Below are 13,742 nucleotides of genomic sequence, written 5' to 3'. Positions count from 1 at the left end.
TCTTTTCTCGATTTGTTAACATGGATTCTTATTTTGGTTTCTGGGGCATTTTTCTATCATTTCTTTTTCGCTTTGTTTTAAAAATTCTCTCACTAGAAGCTAAATTTTAATTATAATTTTTCTTCGTTTTTTTTCTTATCTTCTTGTGGTTTTACTTGAGTGTTGTTTTGGCTTTAGTTTAATTTTAAACATTATTTGGTTTTGGGTTGGCCAATGCTTGCAAATTTTTTTAGAAAATCGTTTTGTGTTGAATTTTTTAGGTTTATTTTCGTGACGAACAAATTTTTACGTGCCGCGAAATATATTTTATTTTTGCGTTTCATTTTTTTTTTTTTTGGGAAAGTGAATGAGGGTGAGGGATGCCCCACCTGGCTTTGAGCAAAAAAAAGTGGTCTCTATTTTTACAATTATTTGTTGTCTTAGTTTTGTAAATCGTATAATTTTATAGTTTTTTTCTTTGCTTTGTTTAAATATATTTTTTAATTTGTTGTTCTTTTTTGTTCATTTGTGTTATGTTCTTAAAAGTTAGATCAATTCGTTTTTGGTTTGCTTCGCTCATTTTTAAACAATTTTGCTAATTTTTTCTTTGCTGTGTATATCGCTTATCAATTTCTTCTGTTAGTTTAAGTTTAATGTTAATGTTAATGTTAATTTTACTATTAAATGTATGCTTTAAAATTAGTGTTAGTTGTTCTGGGTGAACGCTTCTTAAACGTTCTGTTAAAGGTACGTTCTAAAAAAAATGTCTCCCTTTATGCGACTTTCGCGTTTATAATTTTAGTGTTAGTTTCGCCGGCCCCACTTTGCCCCCATCCCAAATATCTTTATATATATATATGTGTATATCTATGTGCTTATGTATAAACTGTTGGAGCTCACAATGTCTTGTGGCAAATGGTAGCGACCCCAAAAAGTCGAGTTCAATTAATGTCCAAAGTCTAACCCCTTGACCCCTTGGCATATTGTTAGTTTTGCCCATTTTGTTTTGTAAAAAATATTTCAACATTTTTACATTTTTGTTTCTCTGTCTCTTGATTTACTTTTTCGTTTGTTTGTTTCCAATTTCCATATAAATACGTTTTAAATAAGTTAATTTTATTTTAACGCCTGTTTGTTTTCCATATTTTTGTTAGGGTCTAGTGATATATATGACACGCACGCACACTCACGCACTCGGAAATGTTTGCGCCGAGAGAGGACTTCGTAAATCCCTTTATTTGGAACATCTATTTGTTTATTCCTGTGAAACCTTAGAGGTTCATTTCAATTGTGCTAAGGATGTTTTCAGCGAATTTTAAGACAATTTGTAAGGGCAAAAAATCCATATATCCTTTTTGTTACTTTAAATTTTCGAGGAAAAAATTTAAAATTTCAAGATTCATTACAGCAGTGATAAAAACCAAGACTATAAAAGACTTTCGGTGAGCTTTTTGCAAAAACATTATATCTAGAGAATTTTGAGCACTTGCCTTCTTTAAACTTTGTGTTTTTTTTTCCATGAACGTTGAAAGGTTTGGTATATTCTGTGAACTTACAGGCAATTTTTTTAGTCCAGTCGAACATTTAGAAACATTGGGCTTATTTAAAGATATTTTTTTCTGGGTTCTTGAATTATTAAAAATCACTGTTCCCCCGTCTCGCATTCGTTTACAATTAATCAACTTACGAATACAATCATTTGCACTTGTCGCAAGAATCAAAACAGCGCCATGAAACAAATGCCAAAAACGGCAAACTTTCCGAATGAAATCAAATTCAAATTAGCCAAAATGCCCGCCCAAGTAGTGGGTGTGTGGGTCTTTGTGTATTTTTGGGGGCGTGGCCGATAATGAGCCTGCTGAAAATGAGCAGCAGCATCGACAAACAGACCAACAGACCAACAACAATAACAATTCAAATATAATGAATGAAATTATGTTGAAAACATATTTTTCCTCTGCTCTGGGTGATTTCCCCTCTCCCGCCCCCGTTACAAAAACAACAAATTGTCGACAAACTTTGTCCTCCTGACCAGCCAGAATATTTTTTTTTTTTGGGCGAGGGTGTAGGGCTGAGAACTGGAGAAAAGTCCGGAGGGAGGCTGTTTTCCTATTAGCAAGCAATAAATTCGCCGCTCTCATTCAGCCAAAAGGTGGGCCAAAAAACAGAAGCAGAAACATAGATAGCACATTAAACGATATGGGGCGGGAAAATGGGGGAGAGGGAAAGCGTGGGTGGGTTAGAGATGCCAGCAAGATATTTTAAATTTTATTGGTAGCAAAAATTAAGAATCAACAACGTTCAACAAAATAAAACGTTTCATATAATTTTAAACGCAAACCAACAAAATACTAAAACATTTTTAAATTAAAAAATGAAAATATAACAAACCATATCAAAAAGTTATGAAAAGTCATACCGCTTAGAATACGCTTAAAAAACAACCATATATTTTGCAATGTAAGCCAGTTTAAAATTACTGAATATTAAAACTTACTGAACAAATTAAACTAGTTGAACAGCGAAAAGGGACATATCTGTCCGCAAAAAAAGGACAAGATAGCAGTACTGGCCTAGGGTGTTGGTGGATCCAATTGTGGGTGCGGAAAAGGCTGCTGCCCGGTGGAAAATGTCGCCCAAGGGTGTAAAGTTGGTTTTTGCTTCGAGTTTTTGGCTGGCAAGCGAACCGAAAACCGGGAACGGTAGTGGAAATGGCCGTCCAGGGGAAGTTGCCCCGAAGTAGCGACTGTTTCGGCCGGGCTATAACTTTATGATTGCTTTTGTATTGCCCACTGCGTTTGGGGGCCGACACGCGACACTCGGGAACATGGACATAGACACATAGATAAATTGCTGGTACAGTGGGAAATGCTCAATGATGGATATTGCCGGCTTAGCCATACACTCCTCGTTTTTTTTCGGTTTCCCTTTTTTATTTCGTTACGGAGCTAAGCCTAAAATTTAAATTCGAATTGAATGGTGCATTGGAGGGGATATAAGGAAACGGTTGGCTTGCATTGATTTAAATGTCTTAACTGGCTGTGAATCATTTATGTTCACACCGGATACGGATAGATTGTAGTTAGGCAATGAAAGGGTAAGGACCTTACATCTGCCCATAGATATTTTTTTAGGGTCGCTTGTGAGTAAGTCTCGAGAAGATCTATAGAGTGGAATGTTTGGTATAAAACAAACGGCTAAAAACTTGTATAAAACAGTTGATTTAAGACAGTGGAAAACATTAATAATTGTTGATATATATATACAATAAATATAACAAACTTTTTTTGGCGAAAAATAAGGTAACCAAAAATGACATTTACCTTTAAGTTTAGACAAAAAAATATTTTTTAAAAACTCCTATCCCTTGTGCAACTTTATAGCCTTTCAAATTCAGGGCACCAAAATCAAAATATCAAGAATGTCAAAAATTGTGTTAAGCTGTGTATGAATTGTTTATGAACTGGTTAATTTCTTTTCCCACCCGACTTCCCTCGTCTTAACTTAATTTGCCCTGCCACCGGAATTTCCACTGTGAATACATTTAGGCCACCAAAGTGAAAACAAACAAATAGACCGAATTCTTGGCTTCGTTCGCTGCTGATACGCATCGCTCATTGGCGGCCAAAAACAAAAAGAAAATAGAAGAAAAATAATGAAACAAAGCAAAAGTGAGAGCCAAAGGGAAAAGCATAAGCAAAAGCAAAATCAACAGCCAAAAGCAAAAAGCAAAAAGCAGAAAGCAAAGCGATCTGGCAAGGAGCAGGGCTAATGTCCTTTTTGTGTGTGGCCACACAGTTTGCATTGTTACGACTTCGGGGAGAAGTCCACCGACCACCCACTTATTGGCCCAACTCCCCATTTCCCCCATTGTTTTTGTTGTGTCCTGTGTGCCCGCAACAATTATGATTTGCGGTCTCCAACTGCCCCATTCCGGGCTTACTTATATAACCTATTAAATGCCTTGCGCTTAAATAACATCAAAGCTACACGGAAAGGAAATACCACTTCCTAGGCGTCCTAAGCTCAAAAGCTCTAGAGATTTAGTTGGAATTGAATGGCTTTTAAAGAGTTTTTAAGGGTTTTTTGTGGCTCCTTAGATTAAAACCTATTTTTTAAATTTGTATCCCAGTTATGAATCCTTTTATTAAATCGAATAATTTCTGTTCCTTGTAATTTGAAATTTCTTTCTGGTCACAAAGCATTTTGAAACTGTAAATCATTAAAACAAATCCTAAAATCTATCCCAAATAAGTCCTATTGAATTGCAAAATGCGAATCATTCATGAAATACTTAAATTGAAAATGTTTTTATCGTGCCCCTTAAAAAAGCCCAATCCATGAGAAAAAATATCCAAATGAAACTTTTTAAATTTGTAAATTGAATCTTCGCGAACATAAACAAATTGTTTCTCTCAGTGCATAAAAACTTCAGAAATTTGTGCTTTTTTTATATCCCAAACCGGATTCAGCTGACATCGCCACTCCCGCCATCTTCAGATATAATATTTCGTTAATGGCTTTTCATTTTGTGTGCATTTCACTCATCGCCCCATCTCCCTCTGGCACACTGTCTGCCATAGCTCTTCGCTTGCATTTATTTAATTAAAAACTGGAAAAGTGTTGTGTGTGATATGGGCGGGGTAGAGGGGAGAGGGGCCCAGGGGGCGTGGCGGGAGCAATTGCATTGCGGTGTCTGTGATTGACACTTGCTTGTGACGACACACGCATTGTGGTTTTTGTTTTTGTTGACTTCGACAATAATTCAGGATCAGGCGACAAAGAATCCAAAATCAAATTTAAATATAATATAAATTCCAAATGTTACAAAACGAACCATTTAAATTAAATAATATTTGAAAACAGTTAGTCTAATAAGAATATTATTGGGATTGAAATAAACTTTAACTAGCGCTACAAACTTATCGCGCTAGGATAATAAATAATAAAAATCATAATTACTAGTAATATCTTAGTTATGTTTTTTAAACTCAAAATGTTTGTGTAGAAGAGAACATTAATAGCAATAGAAAATTGTTTTTAATAATAAATATAAGCTTGATTTTATTGTGCTAATTAAATTAAAAGAACTTGTTGATTTTTTTAATTTTTTTAATGGAAATCTATTTGAAATTTAAAGTTTACATGGTAAGTTGAATGACAATAAAAAATATTTCCCTTTTGTGGTCCCGCAAAATCAAATGAAAAATTGGTCGCCTGTCGGCTGTAAAAATTTCCCTCGGCTAACAGAAATATGTTAGACAGGCCAACTGCGTACATTTTAAAACTTTCTTTTTTTGTTTTGTCTGAAAAAAGGGGGGGATTCCCCTGCTGTCAATGTCCTTTCTGTTTTTTTTTGTTGGCTTCTCCTAATCAGGCATCATTTGATTTTATGAGCAATAAAAAGTGTAAGGCAAATAAACGGTGCTGCAAATAAAGCAATCGCCATATAACACCAGCAAAAATGAGAAGGCGAGGGAGACTTATTTTATTTTGCAGGTAGCTCCACTAACTTTTGAGTTTATTTTTTTTTATCGTTTTTCGTGAATTATGCAACTGAAAATTATCATAAATTATGAGCGTGGCGAGCGTGGGAAATGTTAATTGGGCGGCAAAAAGAAACGTGAGCAACTTGGACGCGTTTTTGCCAATTAGGCAGTGCAAGCGCCAAAATTGAATTTGAATTTCTAATGGTGATTATTTACTATGCACACACATGCGCTCGCACCAACACGCATACAGGCCCACGTACACTTGGGCATAATAACTAAAGCTTTGTGCTAACTAATTGCCCCAAGGCGAAATCGTGGAGGGGGGTTTTTTGGCTTTTCCGGGGGTTTGGTGCTGCACTTCCCCCATTCTCTTCCCCTTAGTTTTCCTCGGTTTATTTTCACTAATTTGCATGCCTCATTTGCAGCCACACACATCGGCGACACACACTCATGCACGCGGAGAAAAAAAATTAGGCGTAATTGTTCATAATTTAAGAAAGCATTCTTCATGTCAAGTATCCCGAAAACAGTATGGGTTAGCTGAAACGTAGTTTATTGTTGAAACATTATTTAGAATTAAATTGAATGGTAAATAACAGATGTGAACAACAGAAGCCAAATAAATTACTTTTAAAAAGAGTTCCACTTTAGATTTAAACATTTCTTAAAATATAAAAAAATTATGGATGAATTGCTCAAAATGGATTTTAGTATGTTTGCATCAAAAATTTTGATGTCTTTTATTTTCCTAATCAGAAGTGGATTTCATCGGCAAGGCGAATATTATTTAAAGGACATGGGTCTTGAAGAAGATAGCTTTCTTAAATCAAACATTTTCTCTTGTTTTTATCCGCTTTTCTCTCAGTGTACACATACATATACATATATATTTGCCTTTTTTGTCGGCTTCTTTCCTGTTCCTTTATTTTGGTTCGCTTAGCTAACTAATGTTGTTCTCCTTCTCATCGTTTTCTTGTTCAACAAACACACTGTTTTTTTGTTGTTTTATTTCGTTATTCTTGATGTTTGGCTAGGCTAATTTGATTTCACTAATTTAATTTCGCTCTCAATTATTACCATAAATCGTATTTAATTATCTGTTGCATACTATTTTGCGCTTCGTTTCAGTTGAATTGGTTTTACTTAATTATTTTTTTTTGTTTTTGTTTTTTGTCTCTGTTTATTTACTTTGCCTAGAAAAAAAACCGCTTCGTTTAGCATCGTTTGCCTGTTTAAACATTAGTGTACAAATTATTTATAGTTAGTTATACCTTTTATGTATACAACAAATACAATTTTATAGTTATAGTTACTTGGTTTCTCGTCGTCGTTTCTCGTTTCTGTTATTTTTTTTTTGAACAAGTTTAGTGGTTATTTTTTGTTTACCCCTTCTCTTGTTTGTTGTTAAAGAAAAAACAAATGCGAATTTCATTCATTACTTGTGTTTTGCTTTTGTTGGCTTCTTCAGACTGTGTGTGGTGTGAGTTTCCCGGAACACTGCGATATCGATCGGGCCACCGACTCATCAACTTATCGAACTGTCAACTTATCGACCTATCGATCCGCTTACAACACTGGCCTGGCCACATTGGGCTTGGCCGTCGTCGAGGCGATCTCCGATAGCTTGATGTCGATGGGCATCCGGGTGTCGTAGAGCGTCGGAGCCTGCAGGATAATGCCGGCGGTGCCGACGACCACGGCTATTGTGAAGATCCACAGGAACAGGCGGTCGAGCACCATGGCCACGTACTTCCAGTCCTCTTTCACCTGTTCAAAAAAGAGGTAAAAAAACACATTTGGTTAGCTTTAATTGCACTTCAACAGCTGTTGACTTATTCAAACCGCCACTCGTTATTAAACAGCATTAGTTGAACACAATTATATGCGGCGTTCAGTGGTTTTTTTAAATGTTTTTAAATGACCAGAAAACAAAGACTATTTGTTTAACTTTGTTTGATAGCCTTATAAATTAATTGAATAACATTTGTAGTTTATAAAATGATTATGCTACTTGACCTATTTAATTTAGTTTCTTAATCCCCACTTTTAGTTTATCATTATTTATCATTAGTTTATCAATTCGGTTTGATTAAATCATTAAACAATAAACATAGCTTTATTAAACGAAAGCATATCTTTGATGAACACAAATGTTGTAGTACTGTTTTTAATAAAAAACATAACATTTTGTAGCAAACAAAATTCCCCCTTCTATTGGCATTCATTCGATATACATGCGATGAACCTGGAGTTCATAAGCCAGGCAATATGTTCAACTTTGTCCACGCGTCTTGCGACTAATTCCCCAGTCAGTCCGATGCCACGCCCCCATCCCAGCGCCTTCCATCACCCAAGGGGCGTGGCGCAAGTGACACGCACTCAATGTAAATGCCGCCAAAGCTGTCTCGCATTTCTCAGCATTCGATGTTGCAGTGTAGCCAACTTGGACATTTTATAGCCGAATATTATTTTAACCGAAGGTCCAAAAGTGCTTACTTTTTTTTTTATCATCATTTATTTTTTTTTTGAGACCGATATATTATATATGACTAAAAAAATAAAGGATAAAACAAAAAATTGTTAACAAATAAATTAAGTCAAAGTCAAAGTCTGGAGTTGACAACACTGCGTCTGGGCTGTGTTTTCTGTGTCCTGACTCCTGTGTCTCCTGTTCCCTGCCCCGTGTCCTTTTCCCTCCATTTTCCGTCCGGAGGTGCCCTAGTTCTGTCCAAGTGTCCGGGAGTGTCTCAGTCCCAGTCCCAGTCCCGGTGCCACTCCGTTCGCGTTCGCTGCTAAGCCCGGCAGGACATTCCAATAATGATTGAATGTGTGCGTAATTTTAATAAAATACTTTTATTGGCATTTTGTTCGATGCCACAAGAAAACATTCATTATGATGAGAGGACGGCAGCAACAGCAATGTTCGCAACTACGCAAACCACCAGTCGTACAAGGCCGCACTCAAAGAAAAAATCTTCTTTAAGTTCTGTTATTAATCATTTTTATGGATGCAAAGCAAAAATAATTTTTTTGGGACTGAAATCTTTCAGAAAATGCCACAGATCATTCAACTAAAGCTGTTTTAAAAAACATCAAATTTATATTTATTTTTGGTTTTACAGCATATGCTTTATACATTGTTTTATGTTTTATGCATTGTACACAAAATTTCGCTGAGTGTGCGATGGCAGGGCATGGCCATATTCGCGCGCAATAAGGCGCATGAAAAGTCATTAAAACTTTTGGCGCAGCCGGCATAAGTCCGTCCATAGAGGCGATGCCCCACGGACACACATATGGACACCGGGAAAAGGACCGGGAAAGGTCAACAAAAGGGCAGAGTCAGTGACAGTCGGACATCATCAACAACTAGGTCCTGACCAAGGTATCTAGGCACTCGAGTCTCGAGTTTCGAGACTCAAGCCTCGAATCTCGAGTCCTGGCCATCGATTATCGACGTGCCAATAAATCCCACCTTAGGCCGCTCTAATTTATTGCGCCAGGCTTATTAACATCAAAACCCAAACTGACTTGGTCGACTGTCCTAATCTCTGTCTCTTTCTCCGTCTCAGTTTCGGTCTCTTTCTCAGGTGCCCCCCCTCCTTTTCTGACCAAACGTTAAGCGGCTTTTGGGCCACTTGTCCTCTTTTCTTCCGGCTTTCCAGTTTCCTCCTCTTTATTTTCACTGGCGTGCAGCAATTTCGGCATTCCTTAAAAGCACGGAAAATTCGTTTTCCATTGGGACACGAAAACATATTTTTTTTTAAAGCGAATCCCCCAGAACATTGGAAATTGGACATTGAAATGCTTAAGTGTACTTCAGCTTATTGGTGGTATTGTTGGACTGTATTGGTAGTATTATTTGCCATTATGGCGATTTCGAGCGGATTAACAGTTAATAATGAGTTAAATCAGGAAACGGAAACTAAAATTGGTTTTTTCTTAAGTTTTGTCAACAATTGCAAAATATTTAAAATAAATAAGGCATGTGATCTATATTTTGAGTGCTCGTTAGATTCAGAAAAATTAATTTATTAACCTTTGACTGTCAATTTTGGAAAGAAAATTATGTATGACCAATTTTCTTTTTTTTTTTAAATTACATAATTTTTACGAAAATATGCAAATGCTTAACATTTTTGGCTATCAGTGCCATTCGACAGTAAATTCTATTACGAATTCAACGGTGTATGGCATTCCAACTTTTTTAACTTTTTTTAATGAGTTATATGGGGTTTTTGGAGATTTTTACAAACTAAATTATTTCTGAAAAGTCTTTTTGCAGTACCTTTGCCAATATAACCCCCGTAGCCAAAAAGTTGCTGTTTTAAACAGCTTGCAACCTATACTAAATATTCCCGACCGAATTTTGAAAAACGTTTTTTGAAAAATTTATTTTTGTCCAAATTTCTGACTTTTTTGTAAGAATTTTGAAAATATGAAAAAATTTTAACTGTGATTGCCATTTGATTGGAAATTTTATTACGAATTCAACGGTGTATGACATTCCAACATTTGACCATTATTTCCCAGGGTTTTGACACAAAAACCAAGTTTTTAATGGGTTTTTGGGGTTTTCGGCGATTTTTTAAACAACATTTTTTCTGAAGAGTATTTTTGTTGTAACTTTGCCAAAATAAGACCCAAAGTCAAAAGAGTTGCTATTTTGAACAGCTGACAACCTATGCCATCCATCCCTGATCGATTCAAAACAAATAATTTAGTTTTGACAAAAAAACCGAATTTTGAAAAACGTTTTTGGAAAAATTTATTTTTGTCCAAATTTCTGACTTTTTTGTAAGGGGGTACATCATCATTTTTTGCAGAAAATTGAAAATCTGAAAAATTTTTAACTGTGAATGCCATTTTATTGGAAATTTTATTACGAATTCAACGGTGTATGACATTCCAACACTTGACCATTATTTCCCAGGGTTTTGACACAAAAACCAAGTTTTTAATGGGTTTTTTTTGGGGTTTTCGGCGATTTTTTAAGCAAAATTCTTCTGAAGAGTCTTTTTGTTGTAACTTTGCCAAAATAAGACCAAAAGTCAAAAGAGTTGCTATTTTGAACAGCTGACAACCTATGCCATCCATCCCTGATCGATTGAAAACAAATAATTTAGTTTTGACAAAAAAACCGAATTTTGAAAAACGTTTTTGAAAAATTTATTTTTGTCCAAATTTCTGACTTTTTTGTAAGGGGGTACATCATCATTTTTTGCAGAAAATTGAAAATCTGAAAAAATTTTAACTGTGAATGCCATTTGATTGGAAATTTTATTACGAATTCAACGGTGTATGACATTCCAACATTTGACCATTATTTCCCAGGGTTTTGACACAAAAACCAAGTTTTTAATGGGTTTTTGGGGTTTTCGGCGATTTTTTAAACCACATTTTTTCTGAAGAGTATTTTTGTTGTAACTTTGCCAAAATAAGACCCAAAGTCAAAAGAGTTGCTATTTTTAACAGCTGACAACCTTTGGCATCCATCCCTGATCGATTGAAAACAAATAATTTAGTTGTGACAAAAAAACCGAATTTTGAAAAACGTTTTTGAAAAATTTATTTTTGTCCAAATTTCTGACTTTTTTGTAAGGGGGTACATCATCATTTTTTGCAAATAATTGAAAATCTGAAAAATTTTTAACTGTGATTGCCATTTGATTGGAAATTTTATCACGAATTCAACGGTGTATGACATTCCAACATTTGACCATTATTTACCAGGGTTTTGACACAAAAACCAAGTTTTTAATGGGTTTTTGGGGTTTTCGGCGATTTTTTAAGCAAAATTTTTTCTGAAGAGTCTTTTTGTTGTAACTTTGCCAAAATAAAAGACCCAAGTCAAAAGAGTTGCTATTTTGAACAGCTGACAACCTATGTCATCCATCCCTGATCGATTGAAAACAAATAATTTAGTTTTGACAAAAAAACCGAATTTTGAAAAACGTTTTTGAAAATTTATTTTTTGTCCAAATTCTGACTTTTTTGAAAGGGGGGTACATCAGCATTTTTTGCAGAAATTGAAAATCTGAAAAAATTTTAACTGTGAATGCCATTTGATTGGAAATTTTATTACGAATTCACACGGTGTATGACATTCCAACATTTGACCATTATTCCCAGGGTTTTGACACAAAAACCAAGTTTTTAATGGGTTTTTGGGGTTTTTCGGCGATTTTTTAAGCAAAATTTTTTCTGAAGAGTCTTTTTGTTGTACCCTTGCCAAAATAAGGCCCAAAGTCAAAAGAGTTGCTATTTTGAACAGCTGACAACCTATGTCATCCATCCCTGATCGATTGAAAACATATAATTTAGTTTTGACAAAAAAACCGAATTTTGAAAAACGTTTTTGAAAAATTTATTTTGTCCAAATTTCTGACTTTTTTGTAAGGGGGTACATCATCATTTTTGCAGAAAATTGAAAATCTGAAAAAATTTTAACTGTGAATGCCATTTGATTGGAAATTTTATTACGAATTCAACGGTGTATGACATTCCAACATTTGACCATTATTTCCCAGGGTTTTGACACAAAAACCAAGTTTTTAATGGGTTTTTGGGGTTTTCGGCGATTTTTTAAGCAAAATTTTTCTGAAGAGTCTTTTTGTTGTAACTTTGCCAAAATAAGACCAAAAGTCAAAAGAGTTGCTATTTTGAACAGCTGACAACCTATGCCATCCATCCCTGATCGATTAAAAACAAATAATTTAGTTTTGACAAAAAAACCGAATTTTGAAAAACGTTTTTTGAAAAATGTATTTTTGTCCAAATTTCTGACTTTTTTGTAAGGGGGTACATCATCATTTTTGCAGAAAATTGAAAATCTGAAAAAATTTTAACTGTGAATGCCATTTGATTGGAAATTTTATTACGAATTCAACGGTGTATGACATTCCAACATTTGACCATTATTTCCCAGGGTTTTGACACAAAAACCAAGTTTTTAATGGGTTTTTGGGGTTTTCGGCGATTTTTTAAGCAAAATTTTTTCTGAAGAGTCTTTTTGTTGTAACTTTGCCAAAATAAGACCCAAAGTCAAAAGAGTTGCTATTTTGAACAGCTGACAACCTATGCCATCCATCCCTGATCGATTGAAAACAAATAATTTAGTTTTGACAAAAAAACCGAATTTTGAAAAACGTTTTTGAAAAATTTATTTTTGTCCAAATTTCTGACTTTTTTGTAAGGGGGTACATCATCATTTTTTGCAGAAAATTGAAAATCTGAAAAAATTTTAACTGTGAATGCCATTTGATTGGAAATTTATTACGAATTCAACGGTGTATGACATTCCAACACTTGACCATTATTTCCCAGGGTTTTGACACAAAAACCAAGTTTTTAATGGGTTTTTTTGGGGTTTTCGGCGATTTTTTAAGCAAAATTTTTCTGAAGAGTCTTTTTGTTGTAACTTTGCCAAAATAAGACCAAAAGTCAAAAGAGTTGCTATTTTGAACAGCTGACAACCTATGCCATCCATCCCTGATCGATTAAAAACAAATAATTTAGTTTTGACAAAAAAACCGAATTTTGAAAAACGTTTTTTGAAAAATGTATTTTTGTCCAAATTGCTGACTTTTTTGTAAGGGGGTACATCATCATTTTTTGCAGAAAATTGAAAATCTGAAAAAATTTTAACTGTGAATGCCATTTGATTGGAAATTTTATTACGAATTCAACGGTGTATGACATTCCAACATTTGACCATTATTTCCCAGGGTTTTGACACAAAAACCAAGTTTTTAATGGGTTTTTGGGGTTTTCGGCGATTTTTTTAAACAACATTTTTTCTGAAGAGTATTTTTGTTGTAACTTTGCCAAAATAAGACCCAAAGTCAAAAGAGTTGCTATTTTGAACAGCTGACAACCTTTGCCATCCATCCCTGATCGATTGAAAACAAATAATTTAGTTTTGACAAAAAAACCGAATTTTGAAAAACGTTTTTGAAAAATTTATTTTTGTCCAAATTTCTGACTTTTTTGTAAGGGGGTACATCATCATTTTTTGCAGAAAATTGAAAATCTAAAAAAAATTTTAACTGTGAATGCCATTTGATTGGAAATTTTATTACGAATTCAACGGTGTAAGACATTCCAACATTTGACCATTATTTCCCAGGGTTTTGACACAAAAACCAAGTTTTTAATGGGTTTTTGGGGTTTTCGGCGATTTGTTATGCAAAATTTTTTCTGAAGAACCTTTTTGTTGTAACTTTGCCAAAATAAGACCCAAAGTCAAAAGAGTTGCTATTTTGAACAGCT

At 34.6% G+C, this 13,742-nt stretch overlaps 1 protein-coding gene across 1 annotated transcript in view; it reads right to left on the bottom strand.

Moving 5' to 3' along the window:
* Positions 1-4,987: 4,987 nt before the first annotated feature.
* Positions 4,988-13,742, bottom strand: part of LOC128260871 (acetylcholine receptor subunit alpha-like) — a 70,230-nt gene continuing 61,475 nt past the window's right edge. The window contains exon 10 of the mRNA XM_052994172.1: positions 4,988-7,238. Within this exon, the coding sequence (XP_052850132.1) occupies positions 7,038-7,238 (201 nt within the window). The 3' untranslated portion in view covers positions 4,988-7,037. The remainder of the gene's footprint in view (positions 7,239-13,742) is intronic.

Source organism: Drosophila gunungcola (assembly GCF_025200985.1).
Source record: "Drosophila gunungcola strain Sukarami chromosome X unlocalized genomic scaffold, Dgunungcola_SK_2 000043F, whole genome shotgun sequence".
Taxonomy (NCBI): domain Eukaryota; kingdom Metazoa; phylum Arthropoda; class Insecta; order Diptera; family Drosophilidae; genus Drosophila; species Drosophila gunungcola.
The sequence above is the reverse complement of the archived record's forward strand: the minus strand, read 5'-3'. Positions and strand labels throughout refer to the sequence as shown.